Source organism: Budorcas taxicolor, chromosome 3, assembly GCF_023091745.1.
Source record: "Budorcas taxicolor isolate Tak-1 chromosome 3, Takin1.1, whole genome shotgun sequence".
In the NCBI taxonomy this organism is placed as follows: domain Eukaryota; kingdom Metazoa; phylum Chordata; class Mammalia; order Artiodactyla; family Bovidae; genus Budorcas; species Budorcas taxicolor.
In genome coordinates, this window is record NC_068912.1 from 33,856,353 (window position 1) to 33,884,352 (window position 28,000).

A 28,000-nucleotide genomic window follows, 5' to 3' on the forward strand; every position below is an offset into this window, starting at 1 on the left:
CCTAACCTCTTTGAGCCTCAGAGCCCTCACTCACAAAACTGATAGTATAAAGCCTGCCTCACAGGGTTTTTGTGAGGAAAAACATGGTCTTATCTGGGAAGTGCTTGGAAAATTAAGGAACATTAGGTCTTTTATCTTAGGGGCTGAGTAGAGCATGAAGTCAAAGCGCAAGGACAATATGTACCTCTTTCCTTCTCTGGGAGTTAAGGTTCCCCAATTTTTCACTGACAGCTGGAGGGTGAGGCTTTTATAGAAAAGTACTTGGGTATACTGTTTTAATTCCCAAGTAGTTTCTTTTATTATGTATTTTTGGTTGTTTTCTTAATGATTGTCCTGGGGAGTACAGTTAGCATCTTAAATTACAACAATCAGTTAAGATTAACACCAGCTTAATTTTGATGGTACCAAAAAGTTTCCTCCTATATAGTTCCGTTCTTTTCCTGCATTTGTGCTATAATCATCACAAATTACATCTTTTTACATTTTTTACCCACCATCATAGATTTACAACTATTGCTTTTTTCACTTTTAAATCAAACAGGAAAAAAATACATTCGGACTTTTATATTTACCTGTACTGTTACTTTTACTGATACTCTTAATTTCTTCACGTGGATTTCAATGACTATCTATTATATTTTTATTTCAGCCTGAAGAAATCTCTTGGTATTTCTTGTAGGTCAGATCTGCTTCATGACAAACTCTTTCAATTTTTGTTTATCTGGGGATGTCTTTTTTCTTTTTAAAAAAATTTGTTTATTTTTAGTTGAAGGAGAATTATAATATTGTGTTGGTTTCTGCCATACATTTACATGGGTCAAAGCCATAGGTATATATACAACCCCTCCTTTGCCTTCAGATTTGAAAAATAGTTTTGCTGTATATAAAATTCTTGGTTGACAGTTTTTCCTTCAGCATTTTGAATATGTCATCTCACTGTCTTCTAGACTTCATGATTTCTTTTTCTTTTTTAGATTCTTGTAGGTGATAGGTCAAATTTTTTATTTGAGGTTTTATTGTTTCTCGAGGTAGGCCTATATTGCTATCAGCTGTCAACTTCTCTTTTAGAACTGCTTTTTTGCATCCCATAGATTTTGAAAAGTTGTATTTCCATTTTAATTTGTCTCAAGGTATTTTCTGATTTCCTCTGTGATTTATTCACAGACCCATTGGTCTTTTTTAGTAGCGTGTTTGTGCTTTTCCAATTCTTTTTCTTCCTGTAATTGATTTCTAGTTTTATATCATTGTGGTCAGAAAAAAATTCTTCAGATAATTTCTGTCCTCTCAAATTTAATGAGACTCATTTTGGGGCCTAACATGATTTCTGATGAAAAATAAGCAGCTAATCTTATTGTGGATTCCTGGTACCGTATGAGTCACTTCTTTCTTGCTGCTTTCAAGAGTTTCTGCCTTTCGAAACTTTGCTGAACTTTCTTGGATGAGCAAATGAATGTTTTTCATCAAATTCAGAGAGTTTCAAGCATTATTTCTTCAAATATTCTTTATGCTCCTTTGCTTCTCTTCTCCTTTTTGGACTCCTACTATGCATATGTTGGTATGCTTGTTGATGTCCCCTTGGTCTCTGTACTTTTTTTCTTCATTCTTTCTGTTACTCAGTCTTGATAATCTCAATGAATTTATCTTTAAATTCACTGCTTTTTTCTTCTGGATATTTAAATCTACTGTTGAGCCCTTGTGGGGAAATTCTCATTTCAGTTATTATAGTTTTCAACTCTAGAATTTCTGATTCCTTTTTTATAATTTCTGCATCTTTGTTGATATTCTCTGGTGAGACATCATTCTTATATTTTCCTTTAGTTCTTGGCCATGGTTTCTTTTAGTCTCTGAACACATTTAAAATACCTTGTACCATATGGGTCACTTCTCAAAGTCTTTGCCTCTTTTAAGTCCAATGTTTGAGCTTTCTCAGGGATTGTTTCTATTGATTGCTTTTTCTCCCTGTATACGGACCAATCTTTCTTGTATTTTCACATATCTTATAATTTTGCTGCTGTTAAAACTAGACATTTAAAATGACATAATGCAAAAACTCTGGAAATCAGCTTTCTACCCCCTCCCCAGGATGTTGTTGCTGCTACCGAAAAATACTCTGAACATGACACAGGCCTTGGGCCAAATTCCTTCCAAGCCTGAAGCTCTTCTTTGGGTAAGTAGAGTGTCACAGTGGGTATTTTTGCCTATGGGCATGGAGCTCATTTTAGGAAGATGAACATGGATTGAGCACCCTCAGTGCACTCTGATCATGATGCCTCTTTGAGGCTCTCCAAAACATCAGATGCAGCAGCAGGGATCTTCCCCCTCCATGCTTCAGTCTTTGGCCTGTCTCCCCAGAATCACTAGAGTGTGTTGAATCTGCAGATGTCACATTCAGTGCTCCTTATCCAGCCTGGCCCACACGATCCAAGCCAGGCCTGGATGACCTCCCCTGGATGTCTGGCTGGGTGTGTGAAGAACACATTTCTAGCCTCTTCATCCAAGAAGGTCATATTAGGCAAAATAAGAATGACGCCAAAGCCTGTTACCAGCTGGAATGATCAGTGCCCAGATGTTACCTGGGCCAATAATTAACCAGAGGCCTGGAAGATGCCCAAAAGGTGGGCAGGGAGAAAACATATGGGTTACAAAGGGTCCAAACCAAAGGAAGACAGTGGGAGGGCTGACAGTCTAGAAGGGCCTTTCCCAGAGGCACAGATGGTGGGCACTTTGCCCAGGAAGGGCCTTCCTCCTTTCTAGTAGATTCAGGGCTAGGGAAAGAGCTGAGAGAGCAGAAGTCTGTCATAGGCACACCCCCTACCCAGTGCCAGATTAAACAGTCCTGAGGGGAAGAAGGCAAGGATGCTAAGGCCCTGGGGACCTTCAACCCCAGGCTGACACAAGCTATCTGTTTGTGCAATAAGCATCTGTTAGACGCCTACGAGGGTGCGATGTGACAAGAGAGTGGACTTGGAAAGCACTCAGACCTGGATCCAACTCCAGACTCTGCCAGTTATCAGCTGTTGTCACCTTGGCCAAGTTTTAAGTTTCTCTAAGAAAAAAAAAGGATATTCACACCTAGCGCATGAGGTTGTCGTAGGGTTGAATGAGTTGCATTTTTATAGAGTGCCTCATGCATACTAGGTAGTTGATCAGTGAAAACTGTTCAACCTTCTTTGAAGCACTGAATAAAGGAGAGAAATAGACCATGCCACATTTCCTGAAACCCTTCTATGGCTTCCTCTGCCTTAATCATCCTGCAGGCCTACCAGGATGCTTTCCAGGCTAGCACAGTCCACCTTGCTCCCTCAGCAATCTAGCATACAGCGGGGTAGTTCCTGCTCAGCCCCCTTCCCAGAAACTGGACCAGGAAACCAGGGAACAAAAGTGTTGCTCTGGTAAAGGGTGCCTTCACTGGGGGCTAGGGGGACTTGCCAGGAAATGTGGGCTCTTTCCCCAGGGCTGCCCTGAAGCTGACATGGGCCTCAGGCTGCCCAGCCACTGCTCATCCCCTAAGAACTTTAGCTCTTCATTCGGGGGTCATCAGATACCCACCTAGGCCCTGCCCAGACCCCAGTCCCACCCACACCAACCCCTTCTTTGTCATGGCTTGCAGTCTGCATGAGGTTAACCTCAGCTTCTTCCTGGTCGCCTCTGATTCACTTTCCTGGCTCTGGCTGGATAATGGTTTGGGGTTTGGCTGGACCCTTCTGCTCGTATACTCAAAGCCAGAGTTCCTGACCCTGCTGCTAATAGGCATCCGCTGCATCCCTGGGCCATCTCCCCTCTGTTTCCCACCTGTCCTGCCCTTTAGCCAAAAAATCCTTGAGCTACAAGGTATCTGAATGTTCACCCTGGCAGGAAGCGCCTGGCTCTGCTGCCTTCTGCTGAGTATAACCAGGCTCTGGCAGCATCCTGGGTCCCCAGTGCCTGCCCAGAGAGGGGCTGTGTTTGGCCTGGGCACCATGGGACCAGCTGGCAGCACGGCATCAGAACATGCTTTATCTGAGGGCAGCCTTTGGAGTCCACAAGGTGCTTTGGGGTTCGTCCCTGCCTTTGAGCCTCAGATCAGGTATTTTGTTTTTCATTCACAAAATCATGTCTGACTCTGCGACCCCATGGACTGTAGCTTACCAGACTGCTCTGTCCATCGGATTCTCCAGGCAAGAATACTGCAGTGGATTGCCATTTCCTTCTCCAGGGGATCTTCCTGACCCAGGGATCTCATCCACGTCTCCTGCATGGGCAGGCAAATTCTTTACCACTGAGCCACCCGGGAAGCCCCAGATCAAGTTTATCTGTATTCTTAAACCAGTTCTAAAGTTGAGGAGAAACCTGAGGTTCAAAGCGATTAAATACTTCCCCAAGTTCACACAGTTATGTAGGAAGAGATCGAAGCCAATGGCCTGAGTTCTTTGGCTGTGAATCTGAAGTTGATAGTGTTCCACAGATACAACTGAAGCAGCGCCTGCAGCACGTGAAGCCCAGGAAAGGCCTACTGAGATTTCTGGATATCTCCTGGGGCCTCTGGAAAGGAAAGTGAGGAACATGGGCATTTGTTTGTTTATTTGCCAACTCTGGCTTAAAGGCCTTGAAGTATGCATTTTATCTCCTGCACAGGGATCAGTTAGGGTTTTAACAGCCTCATCTCCAGCAGAAGCTGGGGACACCTGCTGAAAATATCTCCCCTGCTAATGAGTTGTAGTCATTAGAAATACATTCCATTTGGCTAATACCAGGAAAGCCCCTAGAAAAGGTCACCATTAAATCTGGCTGGAATTTACCTTACTATACTTTTGTTCATGCATTCAGTATTAGCTGTTTGATGCACATTTATTGAGCACCTACTGTGTGCCAGATACTCTCAGGCCCTGAGGTGCAAGGAAGGATGCAGCACAGTTCCTGCCATAGTCAGTGGCCTGGTGAGACAGACAGGCCCTCAGTCTGTGGGAGCACAGGGGAGGAGGGAATTGAGCCAGGGTGGGCCTCCGGGATTTGGGTCAGACTGTGAAGGCTTCTCAGAGGAGGTGACTTCTAAGTTGGGACTTGAAGAAAAAAAATATGAATAAGTTTCTTCAAAAATCTTTCCTGAGGGGCTTTGGATAGAAAGGGAAGAGTTAGCTTAAGAGAAATGATGAGAGACAGGGTGGTAGTGGGGACTTGGGACACAGAGGTCACTGAGTCACCTGGATACTTGGTTTCTGGCATGTTTGCTTGGTGCCCATTCTTACCCTAAAACCTTGGTTTCCCAAGTCCGGGGACCCAAGCTTTCATGCAGTGCTGTCCAATATGATTTTGGAGGTGATATGAATGCTCTGTTTCTGTGTTATCCAACATGGTAGACACATGTGGCTATTCAAATTTGAAGTGTGACTAGTACTACAAAAAAAACTGAATGTCTCCTTTTATTTCACTTTAATTAATTTAAACCCAAATAACCATCACATTAGATAGTGCAGCTCTACATGCTTCTGATTCTAAATCACATGTGAATCCCTTGAAATGTCTTGGAAAGCTTCTGAAGCCTGGTGCCTGAGATTCCAATTTTGTTGATCTAGGTTGGGGCTTAGGTACCAGTCTTTTTGGAAACAACCCAAGTGAGTTTCAGGAGAGCCAGGGTTGAGAACCATTGATTCAATACTCTTAGCAGTGGGGAGGCACCCCACCCCCACCCCACCTTGTCCCAGCCTTGCCTGGGGTGTGCGTTTGGGCTCTGCTGGGCCTTCAGTCCCTCTGGACCTTTCCAGCACCCCGCTGCCCCTGAAAGGCTGCATCCTTGGTCTCCTCTCCAGAAGGAAGCCCAGGGCTTAGGGCCACTCGCGAAACTTGCTGGCTCTCTTTCCTTCTGCCTACCTCACCTTGTTCCCAGTCCACAGACAGGGCTCATTCACCTCAGAGCCTGCTAGGACCTGGACAGTAGAGCTCGGTGGTCAAGGAGCCTCATCTTTACAGAGCCCTCGGGCCCTTGGACAGAGCCCAACCAGCCGTTTTCTTGGGCTGGGCTAGGCTGTGCTGGGGCAGAGGCTGGTGGCCAGGCATGAGGTTTGGCTGGGTTTTGTCCTACTAAACCCAGATATGCAGATGAATGTGTTTGGGACAGTGATAATGCAGGAAGTTTTAGTAACAAGAATGGAACTTGGAGACAACTTTCCTTCCCCAAGTATTTTGAAAAATGCTTTCGAGCTGGAGCACCCCCAGTAGCTACTGGCCACCCCCCACCCTTTTTGCCACCCACACCCCAAAAGCAACTTTTTCCATGACTCACACATGGCAGCTTGTGCACTTCTTTTATTATTAAATATAAAAGCAGCTTCCTATTTTTTAAATAGATATTTAAATGACTTCATATAAAATAAATCACCACTTCCAAGTATAAAAACAAAATCTCACAGTGTGTGAGCCAATGTTCCCTCTCGACTTTCTCAGAGAAAAGAAGGGTTCCTGTGCAGGCAGCCAGATAGCCACCCAGAGAGGCTGCAGGGGCCCCTCCCACTCCTGGGTCACCAAGAGCACACAGTTTCTGTGATGGGTTGGATTCGCTTTCTTGATCTTTAAAATACTATACGTTCAAGGGGTGGGGAGTGAGGGAGGAATGTTTTTTCTGTATTTTTTTCCCCCTTCCGCTTTTAAATACAGAGTTTTTAGTATCAAATATAGAGTCTGTGACTAGGAAAATGGGCCTCCTGGGGAAAGTTCTCCACTGCCCTTTCCTCAACGGATAGCAACGGGGCAGGCAGGGACCAGAGGACCCTCACTTTCAAGGGCTGGAAGGGAAGCTCATAGGCTCCAGTCCAGTGGCCAAGTCCAACAGGATCTCGTGGTGGAGGGCCCGGAGCAGCAGGAGAGGAGGGACACAGTAGCACAAAGGCTGAAGGCAGTCTACTGGCCTGTCACCTGATGCCCAGAACTCAGAGCTGCAGCCACTGGCCGGTCGAGGGAGCTGAGGCCCTCAAGGCAGACTGGAAGCGGCTGCCTGGACTCTCCGAGTCCCTCTCCCACCCTGGCTCACCTGGTTAGAGAGATGATGCTAGTGAGGGGTGGGACGAGAGCTGGAGGGGGTCACTGCCTCCCGGGCTCCTGACAGGGACACCGCTCAGCCCAGGTGTCTGCTGACAGCATCCTTTGGACTGTGGTGGGAGCAGGGGCCTGGACAGGGAAAGAGGCCTGCCAGGGGTATCAGGGGTGCTGACCCCTGGCCACACCTCAGGGGCAGGCCCTCAAATTCAAAGACCTATTTGCTGTCAGAGCTCACCCTGCAGCCTCTCTCTGTGTCAGTGCCTCCCCTCCTTTCTTCCCTCCCTGTAGTCACGTCCCTCTTGGGAATGTCAAAGTGCAAGATGCAGAAACCTGGGTGAACAACGCAGCCTAAAGACCAGCTCTGGCTGCCGGCCCTGGGAAGTTCTCCCACCCTGATCCATCCCAGGGAGTCAGAGCCGGGTCAGCAGAAGGTCAGGGCTCAGGGGCTCCCTCAGTCGACAGGCGAGGCCGGCTCAGGCGCTCAGTGCAGGAAGCTGGGGAGAGGCTGGAGGAGTGGGAGGACGGACAGGTGTTTGCTCTCCGGGATGGATGGGGCAGGCTGTTCAGCAGGCAGGTTCAGTATTCACAGTGCGATGGTTTCCTTCAGAGGAGAGGCGCTGCACGGCCTCCTGGAGGAGCTCTGGCAGGCCTCGGGGGACGGCGGGGCAGAGGCCAGCGCTTGGTCTTGCCCTGGGCATCCAAGCCAGGCCAGGCAGGTCCTGAGGGCCAGGTTGGCATCCCCTCTCTGCCTGGCCGCCGGCAGAGGGCACTGAGGCAAGTGGAGGGTACAGACCCGCTCCGGGCGATCAGTGCAGACCAGCAGGCCCAGAGGCCTACTCTTCCCGTCTTCTGGGCTACACGCCTTTACGGGAAATCCAACAACGCTGTCCCGCCCTGTGAACCTCACGCTTCTCTCTCTGGAGACAAGTCCCTGCTTGTCGGTGCTGGGATCCCTTGGCGGCAGGCAGGCCCTCTGACACGAAGGCTCTTCTGTTCCTCAGTGCCCACCCTGCTCTCCCATGTCCCATGGGCCTCTGGGTCCCTAGAGGGGAGTGGGCAGAGGACACAGCCCCTGAGGGGCAGAGGGTCCCCAGCTGGGCTTGGCAGCCTTCCTTAAGCAGATGGGAGCCTCCAGGGCCCCTGATAAATATCAGCAGCATGGGGGGCATCCTCCAGCCCTCTCTTAGTCAGTCCAGAGTCTGAGGGTCAAGGGCGGAGGAGCCCCAGCCTGGCTGCTCTGGTCTAGCTCTGCTCTCCAGGAGTCCAGGAGCTCTCATGGTGGGCAGGCCACATTCCTGGGAGAATGGTTGGGGAGGGGTGGTGGTGGCCGTCCCCACAGTATCTCCTCCCATGGAGAGACTGTCCTGTGTGCCCAGCTGTAGGGGAGAGAAAGAAAGGCTGTCAGCTGAGTGGGAGTCAAGGGAGGGGTCGCTGAGGACATGGGTGGGCGAGCTAGAGCGTTCCTGTGGGCTGCTGGTGGTGCTGCAGACAGGACTTCCTCCCATCCTTTCCCTAGCCTTCCCCGCCACCCCAGACACCGCAAGGGCCCTGGGCAGCTTTCTCTGGCAGCAGCCCAAGCCTCTGGACAGACTGGCCTCACCTCCTACCTCCTCCTGGGGAACCAGGGACCACAGGGGGAGGTAACAGAGCCTGGCAGAGGTCTGAGCAGAGCTGGGATGGGCATTACTCAAGTGTAGGGGTCTACCAAGGAGGGAAGGGGGCACTTGAGTGTCCTTAGATGCCCATCTCCCCTCCCACCACCCCCCGCTCTGGCAAGACCATCTCACTATCTTTGGTCTAAAAAAATCAAGAGCGAATCCTGCTAACTCTAGCAAAGAAGAGGAATTTCTCATTCCCACTCCACACCATTCATCACAGAGGTCATCACACACAATACTCAGGGCAGCAGGGCAGAAGTATCTGAAGGGAAAGAACTGGAGGAAGTTCCAGACAAGGAAACTCCCACCCTGCCATTTGGCCTGCTAAGCCCTAAGCAAGCCAGCCTCCTTCCGGATGGGCCAAGGGACTTGCCTCCCTGCATCATGCATAGGAGTCAGGGCCCTGCTGTCTCCAAGCCTTCCCCCATCCTTGTCCTCAGAATGCTTTGTTCCCAGAGCAGAAATCCCCTGGACTCCATCCAACAGTTTGACTTTGGCCCCTGTGCGGAGCTTCCCTCCCTGACTATCCCTGGGCCCTACCAGCAAAACCCGTGATGGATAAGGAGGAAAGATGGGACCATAGCTTCTGGCTCCCAGCCCATTCCCATGCTCTGGAAGGCAGGCAGGGAAGACTATAAACTGGACATGAGCCATGCTCGGTATGGCTGGGCCACAGGCCCTGCTGGGGCCAGAAGGGAAGAATAACCAAGTGGGCAGGCCCCAGCCCACTGCCCCTATTTCTTGGTTCCTTGGAATGGAGGGGTCAGGGTCCACATTTCCTTTCTGAGGGTCCCTCTCTCATACCTCTGCCTCTGTGTTTCCCCCTCTCATCAGGGCAGCAGTCTTCAGGTGGCCCTAAGGCTCCTGCTGCCTGGCCTGGAGACCACTTAAGGGCAGGATCCAAGTAAGGGTCTGTATGTGGCCCTGGCCCTGGATCACTCTCTAAGTGAAATCTTAAGGGGAGGAAGAAGAACGCTTGGGAGGGCCTGAGATTAGGCAGGCAGAGGGCCAAGGCCAAGAAGGGAGGCGGGCGACCAGTCAGAGGGTGGTGCAGCATTGAGCCATGAAGTCCCCAGGGACCTTGTTCCATCCTCTGCTTGCCAGTTCTGAGGGGTCTGCCTCATTCTCACAGCCCTGCCGGTGTCCCATCTGACCCATTTGAGTCCACCTTACCAACAAGGTGGCCCCCAGGAAGTGTTATCTCTTTCACATGTGTTCCACATGTGTTATATCTTAAAGAAAGAAAGAAAGAAAGTGAAGTCGCTTAGTCATGTCCGACTCTTTGCAACCCCATGGATTGTAGTCTACCAGGCTTCTCCTGCCATGGGATTTTCCAGGCAAGAGTACTGGAGTGGGTTGCCATTTCCTTCTCCAGGGGATCTTCTTGACCCAGGGATCAAACCCGGGTCTGCACATTGTAGGCAGACACTTTTACTGTCTGATACTGGGCTGGAAGAAGCACAAGCTGGAATCAAGATTGCCAGGAGAAATATCAATAACCTCAGATATACAGATGACACCACCCTTATGGCAGAAAGTGAAGAGGAAGTAAAAAGCCTCTTGATGAAAGTAAAAGAGGAGAGTGAAAAAATTGGCTTAAAGCTCAACATTCAGAAAACGAAGATCTGGCATCTGGTCCCATCACTTCATGGGAAATAGATGGGGAAACAGTGGAAACAGTGTCAGACTTCATTTTAGGGAGCTCCAAAATCACTGCAGATGGTGACTGCAGCCATGAAATTAAAAGACGCTTACTCCTTGGAAGGAAAGTTATGACCAGCCTAGATAGCATATTCAAAAGCAGAGACATTACTTTGCTGACTAAGGTCCATCTAGTCAAGGCTATGGTTTTTCCAGTGGTCATGTATGGATGTGAGAGTTGGACTGTGAAGAAAGCTGAGCACCAAAGAATTGATGCTTTTGAACTGTGGTGTTGGAGAAGACTCTTGAGAGTCCCTTGGACTGCAAGGAGATCCAACCAGTCCATTCTGAAGGAGATCAGCCCTGGGATTTCTTTGAAAGGAATGATGCTAAAGCTGAAACTCCAGTACTTTGGCCACCTCATGCGAAGAGGTGACTCATTGGAAAAGACTCTGATGCTGGGAGGGATTGGGGGCAGGAGGAAGAGGGGACGACAGAGGATGAGATGGCTGGATGGCATCACCGACTCAATGGATTTGAGTTTGAGTGAACTCTGGGAGTTGGTGATGAACAGGGAGGCCTGGCGTGCTGCAATTCATGGGGTCGCAAAGAGTCAGACACGACTGTGCGACTGAACTGAACTGAACTGTTCTCTAAACAGGCTCCCCTGGTTTTGAGCATTTGGCAGATACCCTATCTCCCTAGGAGTGGCCCAGACCTGTCATTCTACATATGAGAAGGCCCTGAAGTGCTTGCTTGCATTTGGCATGGGGTGTGACTAGAAACGTGAATGGGTTCTCCAGCTCGTCAGCCAGCCTGCCAATCGGCAATTTAGGCAAGCAGCCAGCTAGTCAGTTAGCCAATCAGCTTCATCAATCAACTAGCTAGTTAGGCAGTGACTAGCTAGTTAGTTGGTCAGAATCATCCATCCAGTTGGTCAGCCAGTCAGAATCAACTAGTTAGTTAGTTAACTGGTCAACCAGAAGGCTGGCCAGTTAGAGACAGTCAACCAGGGTCAATCAGCCAGTCAGCCCTGAAGTCAATCAGTCAACATCTATTGAGTTCTTAGTGTGAAGCATGAAGAGGCCCTCTCTGTTTAGGACTCAGGATAGAAAAGAAAATGCAAAAAAAGTAGAAGACACAATCCCTGTGCTTCAGGAGCTTACAGACTCCTTAGGGGTACTCATACGCATAAAGATTTTTAAATGTATGAAAATAAATAACATCCAAGGAAGTACAAATCAATATACCAAGTTAAATACAAAAAAGGTGAGTAGGAATTAAAGGAGCAACCAGAGGATGATGGAGACCATCAGGAAGAGCTGATTCCTGCAGGCTGATTGTGTTTTGAGGGGAAGGAAGGGAGGAGGGCTGCGGAGTGCCTGGAATTGGGGCTCCAGGGGCGAGGAGTGATAAGAGTCACATGTTTATCAAGTACATGGGTGAAGACAACAGAAGACACTCACTGATGTGCAGGAGACGTGCTGGGAGGGCTGTGAATACAGAATTAGGATTCAAAACAATTCCAGTTTGCTCGGGTGAGGGGCTGAAACCAACAAGGTGGTTTTTAACAAGGAGGAATATAAATTCCTGCACACTGGTTAAAAAAAGTTAAGTTCTCCAAGTACAGGATAGAGTCCACAGGTTTAGGGGAAATGGAACTAGGGTTCAATAGACCACAAGCTTAACATATGACAACAGAATGATGTGGTGGTTAAAAAACCAAAACAAAAGAGCAATGCAGTCTTAATTGGTACAAATAAAAGAACACTGTCCATATCAAGGAAGGTAACAGTCCCACTGAACTCTGAGCTGGTCAGACAATATTGGGGAGCACTATGTCTAGAGCTGAGAGTCACATTTTCAGAGGGACATTGACAAACGAGTGTGTCCAAAGGAGGATGACCAGGATGGTGAGGGGTCTGAAAACCATATCATATAAGGAATGTTTAAGGGACTTGGCCACACTTAGCCTAGAGAATTCATAAAGGGGACATGGACACATGAGTTTAAATATCGGAAGGCTCTCATGAGGGAGGATGGGGAGGGGGCAGGAAGCCAATTCTGTTCAAATAAGGAAGGACTTCCCCACGGTGCTATTGGGACAGGGCAGGGAGCTTGCCTGTGGCTGAGAGTGTGTAACCAGAAGCTGGCTGACTCCCCATCAGGGATGCAGAGAGGGGAAGCCCCTCTGCAGTGGGATTCTAGACCAAATGACCCCCGAGAGCCCTTCTAGGACCACGCTTCTATGGCTCCATGATCTAAAAGCAGGGAGGCAGAAATGGTCTTCGTTGGGAGGAAGGATCCAATCAGGGTGCACATAGAGAGGAAAATGGCAAGAGATGTGTGTGAGGGGCTGCTGCTGGAGGAGCTTGGGAGCCAAGCTGAGAATGTCGAGTTGAAGTGGTTCATGACTCAGAGATGCTGAAATTCCTCTGGAGGCTGAAGACTTTACACAGTTTGGTTGCTCTGGGATGAAAGATGGCAGCAAAAGTCGAGGCTCAATGCAGAAATAATAGCCTGATTAAGAATTAACAGTGCCTGGCCTCAGATGGGGTGGAGGGAGTGAAGCAGTGATAGGAGGCCTGAGGACCTGGGGAGCAGAGGGTTGGCCAGACTTGGCGACAAATAGAAAAAGGAGTAGCAGAGAGAGAGAGAAGGGAAGTTGGTGGTGCAGCAAACAAGTTAGGGTGAGTGGAAAATTTGGGTGCAACCAGTTGTAAGGAGTGGAGAGAGATCCAGATCAGAGTCTTACCTTAGGATTCTGTCTACACTGGCAGCTCCTCCTGTCTGTCCTTCTCCTGGGTCAGGAGGCTGTGGGCAGAGCACAGGGCTGGTATAAGACTTCAGCAGAGGCCAAGGAGTGAGGGAACCCCCAAACCCTCACCCACATGCTCCAGCCCTCTCAGATTTGGGAGACCAGAACTGCCTAACCCTAAGAAGAAATTAGGAAAAATCCCAGATATCTAGGGAAGAAGAGACATGCTTCCTTCTCACCACCCACCCCCACATCCCGTTCTGAGCTTCATTTCCTTAGAGCAAGCGGCAGAATGTCTCCTCCAATTCCAGATGGAAAATAGATGCCAAGACAGCACCCGCTCTGTACCTACCAGAGCCCCCTCCCCCAAACTCTCACCTGCCCTCTGGTTGCTCCATGGGAGAATCCACCATCTGTGGCTCTCGATGGCTCTGGGGGCAGAAAAGAGCTGGCTCACTGTGGATCTGGGGGAGGGTGGGGGGCCAGGGTGGGGGGCCATGGCCCCATCCTCAAACAGGGCTGCCCTGGGGCTCTATGAGAGAGTTACCCAGGTCTTCCTTCAGCCAGAGGGCCAGAGGGCTTCCAGAGGCCTCTCCTGTCCTGGGACTCCTTACCCCCCAGCTCTGCAAAGTCTCCGGGAATGCCCTGCCCTGCACAGGCATCACTTTCCTCCTCCGTCTCCCTTCTAGGTTCTCACCACACTGTAGCCCAGGAAGAATGTCTTCTACTCCTCTGCCCCCGTCCCTTTGGTCAATCTTGCAGCCTGAGCCTTCCCCATTCTTGAAGAAACCCTCCACTTCAACCTCCCACCCTCTGTGCTCAGTCAACTTCCTGTCTCTCAGAAGTTGACTGTTCAACCCAGCCTGAACCCAAGTCATCCTCTGTCCTGTTCCTGCGCCCAAGCTGTGCCCCAGCCCACGAGATGCCCTCCTCTCCCCAATAGGGCTCTTCTTACCCTCCGCCGCCGCCTGTAGAACAGGAGCCCGCCGACGGCCAGCAAGACCAGGATGATACTGGGCACCAGCAGGCGGAAGACAAAACCAGGGAGCTGGGGGTTGGAGGCTTCCTTGTGCTGCCTCTCATGGCCTGTGTCAGTCAAAGGAACGGAGTTAAAACGGGCCGGGGGCCTGGCCGCCCCCTCACTTGCTTGTCCTCCTTTCAGCTCTGTGAGACTCCTCCGGTCCCTGGTGCTCCTCCTGCCTTCCAGCTCCCCAAGGGACAGCACGTGGCCCCAGGAATGGCTTCTGGGGAGCTTTGGCTGAGAAGAGGGGGCGGAGGGACTGCTGAGGCCTTGCGGGCGCAGTGCTGGGGTCTTGGCCAAGCCTGGCTCCTGGTGGTCTCTGGGCGAGGCAGAGGGACGTTCTGTCTTCTCAGGTGTGTGACTCCACGCCTCAGTGGGTCTCATGGGGCCCAGGGTGGGCAGGTGTGTGCTAGTTACATCCGCGAGCCGCAGCCCCTTTCCTGATCCAGAGAGTGCTGAAGACGCTGGGAGGATGTGACTGGGGCTGACAGGCTCTGCCTGGACGCTGCGTCCTCCCAGACTGTGGAAGGAAAGCTCTGCCCCTTGGGGTATAGGACCCTCACTAGCCTCTCCAGAGGCCTCTTCCAGGGCCATGTTAGCACCCAGCAGAGAGTCAAGAATGTCTTCCATCCCAGTGACATGGGCTCCAACCGAAGGGCCAGGCTGAGGAGAATCTCCAGTGGGACGGCCCTCAACGCGTGGGGTCTCTGGCGACTCAAAGCTCTGGCAGGTGCTCCTGGGTGGTCGCTGCTTGGCACTGCCCGGGTCCACTGTGCGAAGGGCCTGCTCTCTGGGCAAGAGGGAGCTGCCGTCTGTTGCCTCAGAGTCAGCCCAGGTCAAGCCAGCCATAGGGGCTGTGGAGGGGGTGGGGGACTGCTGAGGGGAGACAGAGGCCAGGTCACTGCTAGGGGTGGCTTTGGGGTACAGGCAGTTGCAATCAGGCTTGGTCACCACATCTGAAAGAACCACAGAGAGAAGGAGAGAGAAGGATGGGGAGGAGATAGAGTCACCGGCCTCCAGCACAGCTTTCCCAGAGGGATGGAGAGGGGGTGTGGGTCTGGGGGGTCCCCTCAGGCCCTAACTCAGCCCTGGGGCTGAGGTGAGGACAGGACTGGAGCCAATGCTCATGACACAGGCTTTAGACAGGAAAGGAACAAACTGCAGGAAAAGAGCAAAGAGTGGGGTTTAGACACACAGGTTGGGGGATGGGGTCAGGGAAGACCAGAAAACTGCCCTTTCTGGAGATCCAGCTGGCCAGACGCCAAGCCAGGGGTGACAATAGCCAGCCAAGATGTTGAGTAGTGGCCTCTAACACAAGACACCCTCAAGCCCCAAAGACACTGTTGGTTGGAAAGCGGCAAGGTGGGTTCATGCACAGCAGGGGGCCACACAGCCACGCCCACAGGCGGGAACAGGCTGGGGCTGGCCTGTGGCCAAGGCTTGAGGCCTTGGGGTTGAAGCGACGAGACTGGACTTGGCCATTTGGCAGGTCGCAGGGCCTCAGCCCTTGCCTTGGGGAGCAAGGTTGAATGTAGGCGGGTACACGTGGCACAGGACGCAGAGACGAGGACAATGCAGGGTACATATGTGCGCAGCTGGGCCAGCACTGCCAGGGTTTGAATGACGCTCAGACTTCAAATCCAATCTTGTCCCTTGAGGGGACACTCAAGGCGTCCTGGGGACTTCTGGAGCCAGGCTATCCTGGTGATTCACAGCAGGGCTCCTGGAGCAAGCCCTGACTCCTGGATGGAGCCTCTGCTCTGTCCACGGAACCCCCCGTACGTTCAGCCAGCCTGCAGAGCCAGTGGGAAAGCTGCCATGCCTACAGGGCTCTCTGAGAGGGCCCCCTTTTCCATTCCCTGATCTCACAGCCACCAGCTTGATCCTTTTTGATGCCTCAACATGCAGACATACGTAGGTGTGCATGCACACACATGTCAGAAAAGACATGTGCCTAGGACCACTCAGAGGTACACGAAGCCACATACGTACACAAAACAAGCACGTCTACACACAGGAGCACACGAGTAGCAGCCAGGCTGCCTCCCAGGGGTCCCTTCAGCCTGATGCGCCACCACCCCCCCCCCCCCCCCCCCCCCCCCACCAACCCAGTGCATCTCTGCTCCACTCACCCTGCCCCAGCCCCACACTTGCTGGCCCCTTCCGTGCTTACCATGGCTGGAGCATTTAGCAAAGCTGTTGTTGCAGTTCTTGCTGAAAACGTTCCAGTCCTTTTTAAGGAGATTTTTTGTTTCATTAAAGACATTCTTGATCTTCTCCAGCAACTGGAGAGGCGTCTCATGGAATGTTCGGACACAAGCCTGGAAGGAGAGCAGAGCCCCCTTGATGAGAATAAGCACTGGTCCCATGTCTCTAGCTTGTTTGTCAAACTCCCTTGGCCTTTCTCACATCCATCTTTTTCTCTTGTTTTCTCCCTGCTCTCTACCCCGGTTTGTAGGACCCCTATGTCCTAAGGTCGGAAAAGGCAATGGCACCCCACTCCAGTACTCTTGCCTGGGAAATCCCATGGACGGAGGAGCCTGGCAGGCTGCAGTCCATGGGGTCGCTAAGAGTCGGACACGGCTGAACGACTTCACTTTCACTTTTCACTTTCATGCATTGGAGAAGGAAATGGCAACCCACTCCACTATTCTTGCCTGGAGAATCCCAGGGACAGAGGAGCCTGGTGGGCTGCCATCTATGGGGTCGCACAGAGTCGGACACGACTGAAGCGACTTAGCAGCAGCAGCAGCCTGTCCTAAGGTGGTGAGATTTATCATTTATTCATGGCTCCATTTAACACATAATTATGTGCCAGGCTACCTGCTGCTGCTGCTGCTAAGTCGCTTCAGTCGTGTCCGACTCTGTGCGACCCCATAGGCGGCAGCCCTGGGAATCATGTAATGAATGAGAGAGAGGTGGTCCCTGGCTAAGTTGGACATTGAGTTCATCAGGTCACCAGCATTGTTACAAATGCAATGAATCCTAAGAAGAATTATCTGAGAGTGTTTAACAAGGGGATCTAAATGAGAGCTTGGGGGAATCCCCAAGGAACTGACTAAAAGATGAGCAAGAATTAACAAGGAAAGGAGGTGGGGTTGGAGAGAGCTGTCCAGGTGGTGGGAATAGACTGTGCAAGAAAGAACCTGAAATGTTAAAAGATGAAAAAGAAGGCTAGAGTAGGCTATAGCACAGCCATCCAGGAGGAGAGTGGCCAGAGATGCAGCAGAGAGAGGTCAGCGAGGACCAGGTCCTGTGGGGCCTTGTTGGCCGTGTCAAGAACCGTTAACCTTATCCACAGAGCAAAGAAAACTTCTGGGCCATGCTGGGGAGGTGGGTGGAGCCTAAGACTCTAATCCTTTAGAAAGAGCATCATTTGTGGTGAGGAGAAAGGTGTGGGGCTGAGGATCCTTCTCTGGTTTGGTGTATCTTGACAGGAGAGCCCAGGCTGCCCCTGTCCTGTCTGCTGAGCCGCTAGTTTCTCTTCTGCTCACGGGACCTAGGCCCCCTACACCCACTGGGGCTCTGAGAACATCACACTCCAGGTTTTCCTCCCTCCCCTTGAGCTGCTCCATGCCCCCCCTCCACTTGACTTTCAGAGGCTGGCATTCCACTCACCCCCACCCCCATGGCTTCACTGCATCTATAGCCCGCCTGCTGATAACTCCCAAGTCCTTCCTTAAACTGAGCTGCACAGGGAAGAACTATGGGCTTTACTAGGCACTGACGTCCTTGAAAGCACCACTGGATGCCCAGGGGCTGTGCACAGTAGGTCCTCAGTAAATGTTTATTAGATAAAGGAGAGCGGAACGCAGGAGTGGGAAGCCCCGGGCTTGGCTTCGTTACTCACCAACTCAGCAACACTGGCCAAACGAACTTTCCAGCCTGGGTTCATCCCCTTGTTTGTCAAATCAAAACGACAATCCCTGCCTGCCTCCCTGCCAGGGCGACTGTAAGGAAGAGGTGAGCTCTCTTCCTCTTGTCTTTCTTACAAAAATATCTGTGTTCTTCATACCTCACCTCATATGTCACAGAGCAAACAAGGACAGAATGTCCTGGTGTCTACCTGTCTCAACAGAGTCAGTGGCTTTTCGCCTCCCAAGCCCTGAATCCCTCCCCCACCAGCTCCTCAGGAGACCTGTTCCTCTAGCTTCACCCGCTCCCTACCTCCCAGCATCCCTGCCATGTGCAGGGCGGGTGGCTTGCTAAAATACAGATTCCAAGGCCCACCCACAGGCCTAGTGAATCAGACTTTCTAGGGGTACATACTGGGAATTTGCATTTAAAAGTTTGTGGTTTTTTTTTTTTTTTACTAGAAGTTATTTGAGTTTTTATTTGTTTAAAAGGAAAGGTGTTTTGGAATTGGCAATTTTTAAATGAAGACTTCCTTTTGCTTTTATCATTATTATTAGCCACACCATGAGGCACGCAGGATCTTAGTTCCCTGACCAGGGATCGAACCCATACCCCTTGAAGTAGAAGTGTGAGTCCTAACCACTGGACCGTCAGGGAAGTCCAGGAATCTGCATTTTAAACAAGCTCCACAGATGATTCTTATGAACCTCAACCCTGGAACACCACAAATCTAATACTTCTCTTATTTAAAAATCTTTCCTTTCTTCATCCCACCCACCCTCCAGCTAGCTCTCTTTTCCTACATATTTTTTTTTGAGCCACGTTCTTCCACAGTGGTGTCCCCACTTCCTCACTCTCTGTCCATTTGCTCTGGCACCTGCCTCCAACATCCACATTGTCAAATCCATCAGACACTTTTCAGCTCTTCTGCTTGACGTCTCAGACCCCCGGTTGATAAAGGTGACTGCTCTTCCCATCCTGAAACGCTCTTTTACACAGGCTCAGTGATCCCACGCTCTCCTGGGTTTCCTCCCACCCCTTATGCTGTTCTTCAGTTTCCTTGCCAGGCCCCCTTCCTGTGCCTGACTTCTAAATAAATGCTGAGATTCCTGGGCCTGTTTCTCTTCTCACGGTTGGCAATGTGTGCCCCAGCCTGAAACTCCTGTCCTTCCCCTGCTTTGTCCCACTTCAGCATCACCAGAACTCTATGGGCTGCCGACAAAACCGTTGTTGTTCTTCTCTTCCCTCAGCTCCACATGGCCACTGTATTACCAAATCCCCTGGCTCTTTCTCTGAACTCGGAAGGTGTCCCCTGGCCTCACCTTCACTGCACAAACCTAGTCCAGGCCGCCTCGACTTGCACCTCCTGCTGGCTGCTCAGCCTTCATCCCTGATCCCTACACACCCTTGCCAGCCCAGCAGCCAGAATGGTCTCACAGTGCAAGCTAGACTAGGTCCCTTGGAGAAGGAAATGGCAACCCACTCCAGTACTACTGCCCGGAAAATCCCATGGATGGAGGAGCCTGGTAGGCAACAGTCCATGGGATCGCAAAGAGTCGGACAAGCACACGACTGAGCAACTTCACTCACTCACACTTTAAACAAAATCCCACATTTTTTAGACCCAGCTGATCTGGGTCACCCAGATGGGAGACCCAGGCTCCCACCTCCATAGCCCTCTTGCCTTCACTCCCAGGCCTTGGCCATGCCAACCACGCTGGGAGGGCCTGAATGTGCGTACCCCTGCTCACCAGGGCTCTGTGCCCAGCGTTCTCTAGTCTGGAACACTCTGACCACTTTTCATGCTTCCTAACTCTTACTCATCTTTGAACCTCGAGTGAGTATCTTTTTACTCAGAAGCCTTCCCTGTCTCTTCTTCCCCACTGCCTTTTAAATCCAAGTCCCATTTCTCTCTTCTGGAGCCCCACATACTTCTCCTTCCTGGCTCTCTCCCTCACCTCCTCTGGTCTTCCCTTTCTGGCTTGCTTTCTGCGATGCAGTCATTGCCACTTTACTTCTACTTTATGTATGTATTTTGTTAACTGTCTCACCACCCTCACACCAAGCTCCATGAACGTGGAGAATTTTGTCTGATCACAGCTGTTCCCCAGAGTCTAGAACAACAGTACACGATAGACACTCTTCTTTGTTGAATGAATGAACAGTCCTCATGGGTTAAAATTCTATCTACTCGTGTCATTGTTTGTTTAGTGACTGCCACCCTCACTTAACTATAAGCTCCCAGAGGCTGGGAACCATGTAGTTCCTGCTCATGAGGAACATCAGCAAGGCCCAGTACTGTCCCTCCTGCACTGTGAGTCCTCAGCAGAGGTTTGTGGAATGAATACGTGAGTGAGAGCGCAAGTGAGCCATGACCTGGGGTGAGGCCAGTGAGCATCTCTGTGCTTACAGGCAGGGATGGTACCACCGCAGCTGCCCTCTGCCCTCTCTCTCTCAGTGCCCCCAGCTCCAGGGCCCTCCTACCTTGTCCTGCTCATCATAGTCCATGGTGAAGCAGCTCTTCAGCCTCAGAGAGAGTTCCTGGAGCTGGACAATGGCTTTGGCATTGGGAGTGTTGTCTTTGAAGCGCATGGTATCCTCCATTATGTCTTGCACCAGGAGAAATGCCTTCTTAAGGTAACACACGGGATCATCCTGGAAAGTAACAACCTGGAGTTTATGACCTGGCTGACGCCTCCTGGGAGCTCAGGCTCTGTGCTGGATACCCGCCTCCCAGACAGACTGCCCTACCACCGCTCCTGAGGAGAGGACCATCCACTCCAGAAGACAGAGAACACTGCCCTCAGCTGGCTTCCACCCTCCCTTGCTGGGATCTGACACTACTGGGGATTGCATTTCTTACCGATTCCCTTTCCTAGAGGGAAGGAAATGTGGATTCTGACCAGAGTGGTCCTCGGATTTCTGAAAGATGAGCTCAGATTGAAGGTGCATCGCTAGGGTGGGCTCTGAGGAACTTCTCTCTTTCTGTCTCTGACCCTCTTTTGGCTTGCTTTCACAAGAAGCTCTTTACCATACGGCTCCTTCTAATCCTCCCAGCCACAGGGGTGCTGGAGACTACCCCAGGGTCCAAAGAATAACCTCCGTGTTTTGTCTCCCTAAAAAGATGGTGGATGCCTCAATGAAGACTCTGCTTTAGCTCTGTATTCCTAGTACCTGGTCCGATAGGTTCCTTGCAGTAAATGCTTGGTGGGGTGGGAGTGAGCAAGTGAATGGAACACTGAGGTTACTCCTCGGACCGTGAGATTGGTCTCCAGTTCTAACAGAAGTGTGTTTGGGTCAGGTGTGCAGAAGCTCAGAGATGGGAGCAAACCCTGGCCATGATGGTGATTTTGTATCAGGCAAGAAGATAAATAGGTGTGGTATAAAGGCTGGGGTGGGGACAGCTGGAAAGGCATTACAGGCATCAGAAAGAGCATGAGCAAAGGCTTGGAGGCAGGAAGGGACACAGAATGGGGTAGTGGGTTGGGCTGTGTGATGGAGACTGGAACTTGTAAACCCAGGCTAGACAACCAAAGCTTTCCCCTGGAGTGAGGGGGTCTCCAGGTTCAGGAAAGGCAGTGAAGATAACAAATTGTGGTTCAGAGCGCTCCCCCCAGTGGTGGGAAGAGGAGTGCACTGGAGGTAGAGGAGGCCATTTAGGAGGTTCTTGAAATTGTCCAAGCAGCTGATGGGGTTGGGCCCCAGAACCGAGAGATGCTGAGGAGTAGAACCAGCATCACTCGGTATCTGGTTGGGCGTGGGATAAGGAGGAAGAGAGAAAGGGCTGGACTGATCCCCTTGGCTGCTGGTCTGGCTGTTAGATGGAGGTGACGTCCTTAAGCAAAGCGTGTGACCCAGAAGAAGTATTGGTTTGCCTTAGGCCTTAGAGCCTGCCTTCCTGAGTTCAAATCAGGCCTCCACTGCTTCTGAGCTATGCCCTCTCCCCTGACCTTTCATAAACACGATGAGTGAACCATTTGATCCCAAATGTGGTTGGGATCAAAAGTGCCTGACACATTGTAAGACTTTGACATGTGCCAAGCCAGGAGAAGGGCACAGCAGGGGACTTGAGCCCAGGACCCTGACCAACCCTGGACCCTGGCACCCCAGACTTGGGCACCCAGGGGTCCTCACACACACACCCTGCGCAGCTCTAGGATTTTTCCTGCCTGCATATACCCACCCTGGTAAGGGCAAACATATGGGCCCATGGGCTTTGTAAAGAGCCATAACTCACCAACTGCTCCTGGTCTACAAACTCGAAGGAAATTTGGCACGAGGTCTCCATCTGACTGTCAATCTGTAAGAGAGAGCAGGCTAGTGGTGGCAAGTGTCTGCAGTGCCACTGAGCTTGCCTAAGAATGGGGACTAGAGTTTTTGGATGGAAACTAGAGTTTCTGGGGTTTGATCCTCATCCACCTCCCCAAACCATACATGCGATGACAGAGCTAAGACTAGGGGAAGACTTGTGACTTCCATATGGCCAGGGGAGGGCTGGAGAAGAACAAGAAGTCTCTGTCTTGTACCTCCTACTTTATGAAGTCTGACAGATGCCAGTTTATTATAAGGAAGAACTGTCTAATGCAGGATAGAGGACATAATCTCCTGTGGGGGGTAGTGAGCTCCCTGTCCTGGGAGGAATTTAAGCAGAGGTTAGACAAGCTCTAGGAATTCAGGATATATATGGACTGGGGCTAGATGCCCTTATAGCTGCTGCTGCCCTTCAGAGCTGTGGTTCTGTGATTCTGAGCCTCAAAGAATGCAGCGATTCTTGGTCAACTTTGTATTGCTACAACAGCTACATACAGGAGGGAAAGCACAGGGGGCAAGAGAGACAGGGGGCCAGCCCACAGGCCCCAAACTCAAGGCCCTGGAGCTGACCTTAGCCAGTGGGGTTCCACCCTGTCTTCCTGGCCAGAGGGGTGGCAAATTCTCTTCTGAGCAGGACAGCAGTCATGATAGCAACCTGATTCTGCCGGTTGGGTGAACTCCGGGAGTTGGTGATGGACAGGGAGGCCTGGTGTGTTGCAATTGGCGGGCCGCAAAGAGTTGGACACGACTGAGAGACTGAACTGAACTGAACTGAACCATGCTAGGAATTGTTGACATCTCTGCTGGCCTGATGAGGGTGAGGCATGGGTTCCTTCAAGGCCTGGGTGAGCAGGCCATCCCAGCCCCAGGGGTCGGGCAAGACCCAGGGAAGTGTCGGGATAGGGCCGGGAGTCAGCCGGGAGCCTCCCTTCCAAATCTGGCTGAGGCCCTGGTGCCAGGCTGGCGGCACATCTGGGAGTCCAGGAGCTAGAGGCAACATTTGGACACAGAAGGCAGACTGGGCTGGCTCCTCGAGGGAAGCATCCCATCGAGGGGGAGCAGGCTTTACAAGCCTTTTCAGAGTCCTTGATGGACATTCTAGGCCATCGTTAACCCAGGCAACCAGCTAGAAGCCTACCCTGTCCCCTGCCTGCAGGAGAGCTGGAGAGGGCTTCAGGATTGGGGTGGGTGAGGGGTCAGAAGCACTGACCTTTAGAAGGTCAATGAGAAGAACATCCGTGGAGCTAGTGGGAGCCACAAGCCACATCCTGCACCGCCGTTCTCCTCTCCTCTGCCTACAACCCCTCTCTTTGGCCCTGTTCCCTGCCTCAGTTTCCCCAGTGAGGAGAAGCTGGGGTAGTCAGGGCCACACACTCACCAGCTGCTGCAGGAACAGCAGGTGTCCGTTCCCAATCATGTGGCTACAGTTCTCCGACACCTCCTCAGTAGCACCACTGCTCACCAGGAGACAGGCCAGCAGCAGCAGACGGCCCAGCCATGTCTGCGATAGAGAGGGCATCATTTCTCCCCAGCTCTCTCACACTCCCCAGAAACCACCCTCCCCTGCTGAGGATGGAAAAACAAGGACCTCAGACCTACAGTGATACAGGCTCGGCCTCTCATCCCAGAATACAGCATTCCCAAAGTCACCTTCCTCAAGATTTCCTAAGAACCACACACAACCCTGCTCTCCCTTGATAACAACCCAAATGTCACCTCCTCCAAGAAGCTTTCCCAGATTAACCCAGGCCAAGCCACTCTACACACTGAATTTCTAATGAGGACATGGGAGTTGTGCCTGCCAGTCTAAATGCCAGTCACATAGGAAACTCCTCAAATGCAGGACTTGCTTCTACCCACTATTCTGACTCTGCAACGTCAAACACAGAGCCAGGCATCTTGGGAGCTGCCCACTCCTCTCAAGTTCATGTTCCTACACTGGCTGGCTTCCACAGTTGGAGCCAGAGACATCTCTCTGGGCCCAGCCCTTCCTCCTACCTGATTCCACATGTGTCTGGCTCTGCTAATGGAAAAATCAGGGGCCCAAACTCAGTTTCACTGGGAACCTATCCCGCATCACAGACCTTTGGAGCCCTAGGGCTGTGTGTCAAGAAGAGCCCAACTGATTAATCAGAGGCAGCAGTGCCAACTTTAGACCATCCCTGGCTGGCACCTACCTATCGGAGCCCCATCAGGCTCTGCATCCAGCCTGACAGCTCTTATCATTGCAAGAACATTTTCTGAGATCTCTCCCCTCTTTCAGCAGCCCCCTGACCCAGTAGCTGCTCGTCCCCAGAGTGATGGATGAGCTCCTGACACCCTGTCATTCCACTTCCCTCCTTCTTGCCAAGGTCCCCTTAGCCCTCTCCCTGGCTCTAGGTACCCCCTTCTCCAGCCAGAGGCAGAGAAAGACTCTTGGGCTGTCTCTCCCAAGCTGGATGTCGCCTCCTGGCACATCGGGGGAAATGCTGTCAGGGTGGGGTGTAGGCTGGTATCTTCCTGGGTTCTGGGCTCTGCCTTTTAATTCAGATGCTGAGACAAATAGCGCAAACAAATAGCACACTGGAGGCTGTGAAGCAGCCCACAACAACATGCTGATTTACATAGAACTAAAAGCCTAAGATGTTTGTCAGCTCTTACCAGGGAGGAGAAGCCCTGGCTGGGCTCCAGGGAGGTTGCGGGGAGGAGAGGCCACAGTAAGACCTTCAAAGATGGGGGGGTGGGGGGGTGGGTAGAGAGGTGGGGGGGTGGGGGGGTGGGTAGAGAGGTGGGGGGGTGGGGGGGTGGGTAGAGAGGTGGGGGGGTGGATGGGGGGAGTTGATGGCAAAGAGAGGAGGGGGAAGGGGGGCCTGGAGGAAAGAGGCTCAGGATGGCCCAGTGCTGTTCAGCACCAGGGTCTGGTGAGGGTCCTGGTCTGACCTGGGCGAGGCAGACTGTGGAAGAGGGAAAAGAGTCATGGAGGGAACACTGGGCTCTGTTGGGAGGTTAGGGAGGGAGCTCTGGGTGGGAATGGCTGTGCCAGCCCTCAGGAACCTACACTTCAGGACCCACGGGAGGATACTGGGCCATGCAGAAGGTATGTCTCTGCCCCAGGCTGGTTGCCCCTGAGGCTCCAAGCCTCAGGTGTCAGTGGTTTGGAGGAAAGGGTCCATGGGGAAGGGGATGCTCAGGAAGATAGCCTTGTCACAGACAATTTAAGATATTGATGTTTGAGGGCAGCCAGGAGAGGGCAATGCTTAACCCCAAAGGCTGCCTGGCTTCTGGAGTTATTTCAAGCATCAGTGTGGGGAGTGTACGGCCACCATGTGGGAGGCTGGCTTTGAAGGTGGCCAAAGGGGACCACCCCTGCACCTGGGGCCTTGACGTGGCCTGAGAGGAGGAGCTGGACAGGTACCCAAGGGTTAACACTCTAGCTTGTGTCTGGCTGGGCTGGCTCTTCTCCCCCCTCCTTTCTTCTTCCCACCCACCAGCTTTGGCCTCTGGGGCAGCCCTAGGAATCTCTGCTTCAGGCTCAGAGAGACTCTGGGACATAGCCTAGCCACCCATCCTCACCTGCTTCTCACCATGTCCCAAATTCCCTAGCAAAATGGTCCCTGGAGAGACCTTAGCATGAGTGGAACCTCAGGCTGAGGGTCTAAAATCAGCCTCTTTCCTTCCACGTTTACCTTCCTCCTCTTTCCTCACCGTCTCACTTCCAGCCCCTATTTGTCTTGTTGCCGTCACCTCACCCTTCCTGACTTCCCCTCCTAACCCCATCTCACCTCTTTCAGCTGGCTCTTCCTCCTCATGGAAGGACTTGTCCCTGTCACCCTACTTGCAACCTCCCTCCCTTATCCTCGGAATATTTTTCTGCTTCTCTCGCTGCCCCCCGCCCCCCAACCAGGTTTCTCCTCTAGAATCCCTCAGAAGCAAACCCACTGGCAGGGTTTGCCTTACTGTCCATTAATGGAGTCACTCTGCACCATCTAGCAGCTGCCCCAGCTACAGCCCATGGTTAGAGCAGGGCAGTGGTGAACCGCCCGCAGCTCCTGTCCACAGTTCTGCAACCCCAAACCTTCCTTCCACCTCCTTTACCATCATCAAGCCCAGGAGCTCCCCGACTGACTGAACCTGAATCTGCAGGAAGATCCAGAGCTGGCACCAGGCAACTCTGGTACCCCCATCCCCCACAAAACGGACTTGATTCAGCCACCCAAGTGCCCAACAGCTCCTGTCTGTGAGCTGGAACAAGTAGTGGCTTGCCCAGCTCCTTCCTTCTGCCTTGCCTTCTCTAAGTTGGATGGCACCTGAACTTTCCCCATTCAGAAGCGCCCACTCCCCAGCAGGACCTAGAAGCATGCGTATGGCCCGTGTGGAATGCCCACTGGGCAGGCGCCACCCTCAGGCGCACAGCCATTCTGCCTGTCCCTGGGCGGTGGAGAGAGTCTAGGACGGAGCTTCTGTCCCTTGACTGCAAACCCCTCTCCTTTGCCCGCAGGTGGCTCTGCGTGCCTCTCCCTGCAATGGGGTAAGCAGTCTTCCCTTCCCCAAAGAGGTGCCGCAGCCCCAGGAGCAGCTGCAGGGCCGCTTCTGGTCCCAGCCCCAGCGCGAGGGGCCTCGCGCAGTCGGCGTGCAAAGATGGGCCCGGTGCCGGGAGACGGAAGAGCCTCGGCAGTCGCGCGCGCTGGGCAGTGGGCTCTGAGGAGCCGCGCTGCGCCGCCAAGCTCCAGTCCCAGCCCGGCCCGGGCCCGGCGCCGCGGCGATCGCTTACCGTGGGAGGGCAGCGCCCGGCGGCGCCCCGCGCGGTCATACGGGCAGCTGGGTCCCGGCCGGGCGCGTCGGCCGCCCTCGCTCTGCTGCTCGCTGTCTTGATCGCTGGCCGCTGCAGAGTCCGCGCCCTGGCCGAGGGCCGCGCTGCTGACCCGGGAGTGTAGAGGGACTCGCGGCGGCGCGCGGAGCACCCAGACAAACTTTCACTTTCCCCGAGCCGGGCTCCACTGGCCAGCTCCTCGGCACAGCCTTTTAAGCGGACTTGTGAGGCATGTGCTTTATGGGAAATCACCTTGGACAGGCGCCAGACACACACACACACGCACACACACACAGGCGCGGGCGCACTGACAGACACACACACTCCGGAGGCCCACTGAACGCCTCCCCGCCCCCACCCAGCGGGCCGGTCTTCTCCGTTTGTCTTCCAGTCGCCCTGTGTGCTGCGCTCAAAGCCAAAGCCTTCAAGAAAGTGACGCGGGCTCCGCCGCCTCCCGCCCTCCAGCGCGCGGATTTTGGACAGAGCCTGGTCTTTCCTTCCGCGCTCTCCAGGCGGATCCGGTGCGCGCGCTCTCTCTCTCGTTCTAATATGTGTCTCAAGGGACTTTCCCTCTGGGTCTGAAAATTCCCATATCTGAGCAGGAAATGGCCTGAGAGCAGGGGCGAACACTGGAGACCGACTGCGCTTGCTGCGGCACCCTGTGGAGCCCTAGTCAGCAGGTTTGGGGGCAGCCCTCTCCTTATGCAGCCCCCAAAGCGCCCGCCCAGCCTCTATCTTCTCTTCTGGGGGCAGCGTACAGGCAGAGAGGCTACTACCTGACCAGAAAGGGATGAATTGTGTCCTGTGACAGGGACTGGGACACTCTGCTGTGTCCCAGGAGATGCTTCCCACACCTGACCTGCAGGTGATGTAAACGCTGGCTGGAACCCAGGATCCCTCCTGAGCCTCAGACCTGGGGAGATTGGCACCCAAGCCCTACCGTTCCCTGATGCTTT

The 28,000-nt window shown here is 52.4% G+C and overlaps 1 protein-coding gene across 1 annotated transcript; it reads right to left on the reverse strand.

The window, feature by feature from the left end:
* Positions 1–6,269: 6,269 nt before the first annotated feature.
* On the reverse strand, positions 6,270–27,238 carry CSF1 (colony stimulating factor 1). Its single transcript, XM_052637155.1, has 9 exons — positions 27,006–27,238; positions 23,634–23,756; positions 22,182–22,244; positions 20,429–20,599; positions 16,263–16,410; positions 14,024–15,045; positions 13,447–13,499; positions 13,066–13,124; positions 6,270–8,387 (listed from the first exon to the last, which is right to left on the reverse strand). Exons 1-8 carry the CDS (start codon positions 27,042–27,044, stop codon positions 13,079–13,081), a joined length of 1,665 nt encoding a protein of 554 aa, XP_052493115.1. The 5' UTR covers positions 27,045–27,238; the 3' UTR covers positions 6,270–8,387; positions 13,066–13,078.
* Positions 27,239–28,000: the final 762 nt, after the last annotated feature.

Excerpts from the sequence above, each read along its gene's own strand:
- CSF1 (XM_052637155.1), bottom strand. The coding sequence starts at position 27,044 with ATGACCGCGCGGGGCGCCGCCGGGCGCTGCCCTCCCACG. Across the intron at positions 23,757-27,005 it reads CCGGGCGCTGCCCTCCCACG|ACATGGCTGGGCCGTCTGCT; the intron begins GTAAGCGATCGC and ends TCTCTATCGCAG. Across the intron at positions 20,600-22,181 it reads TTGTAGACCAGGAGCAGTTG|GATGATCCCGTGTGTTACCT; the intron begins GTGAGTTATGGC and ends GTTACTTTCCAG.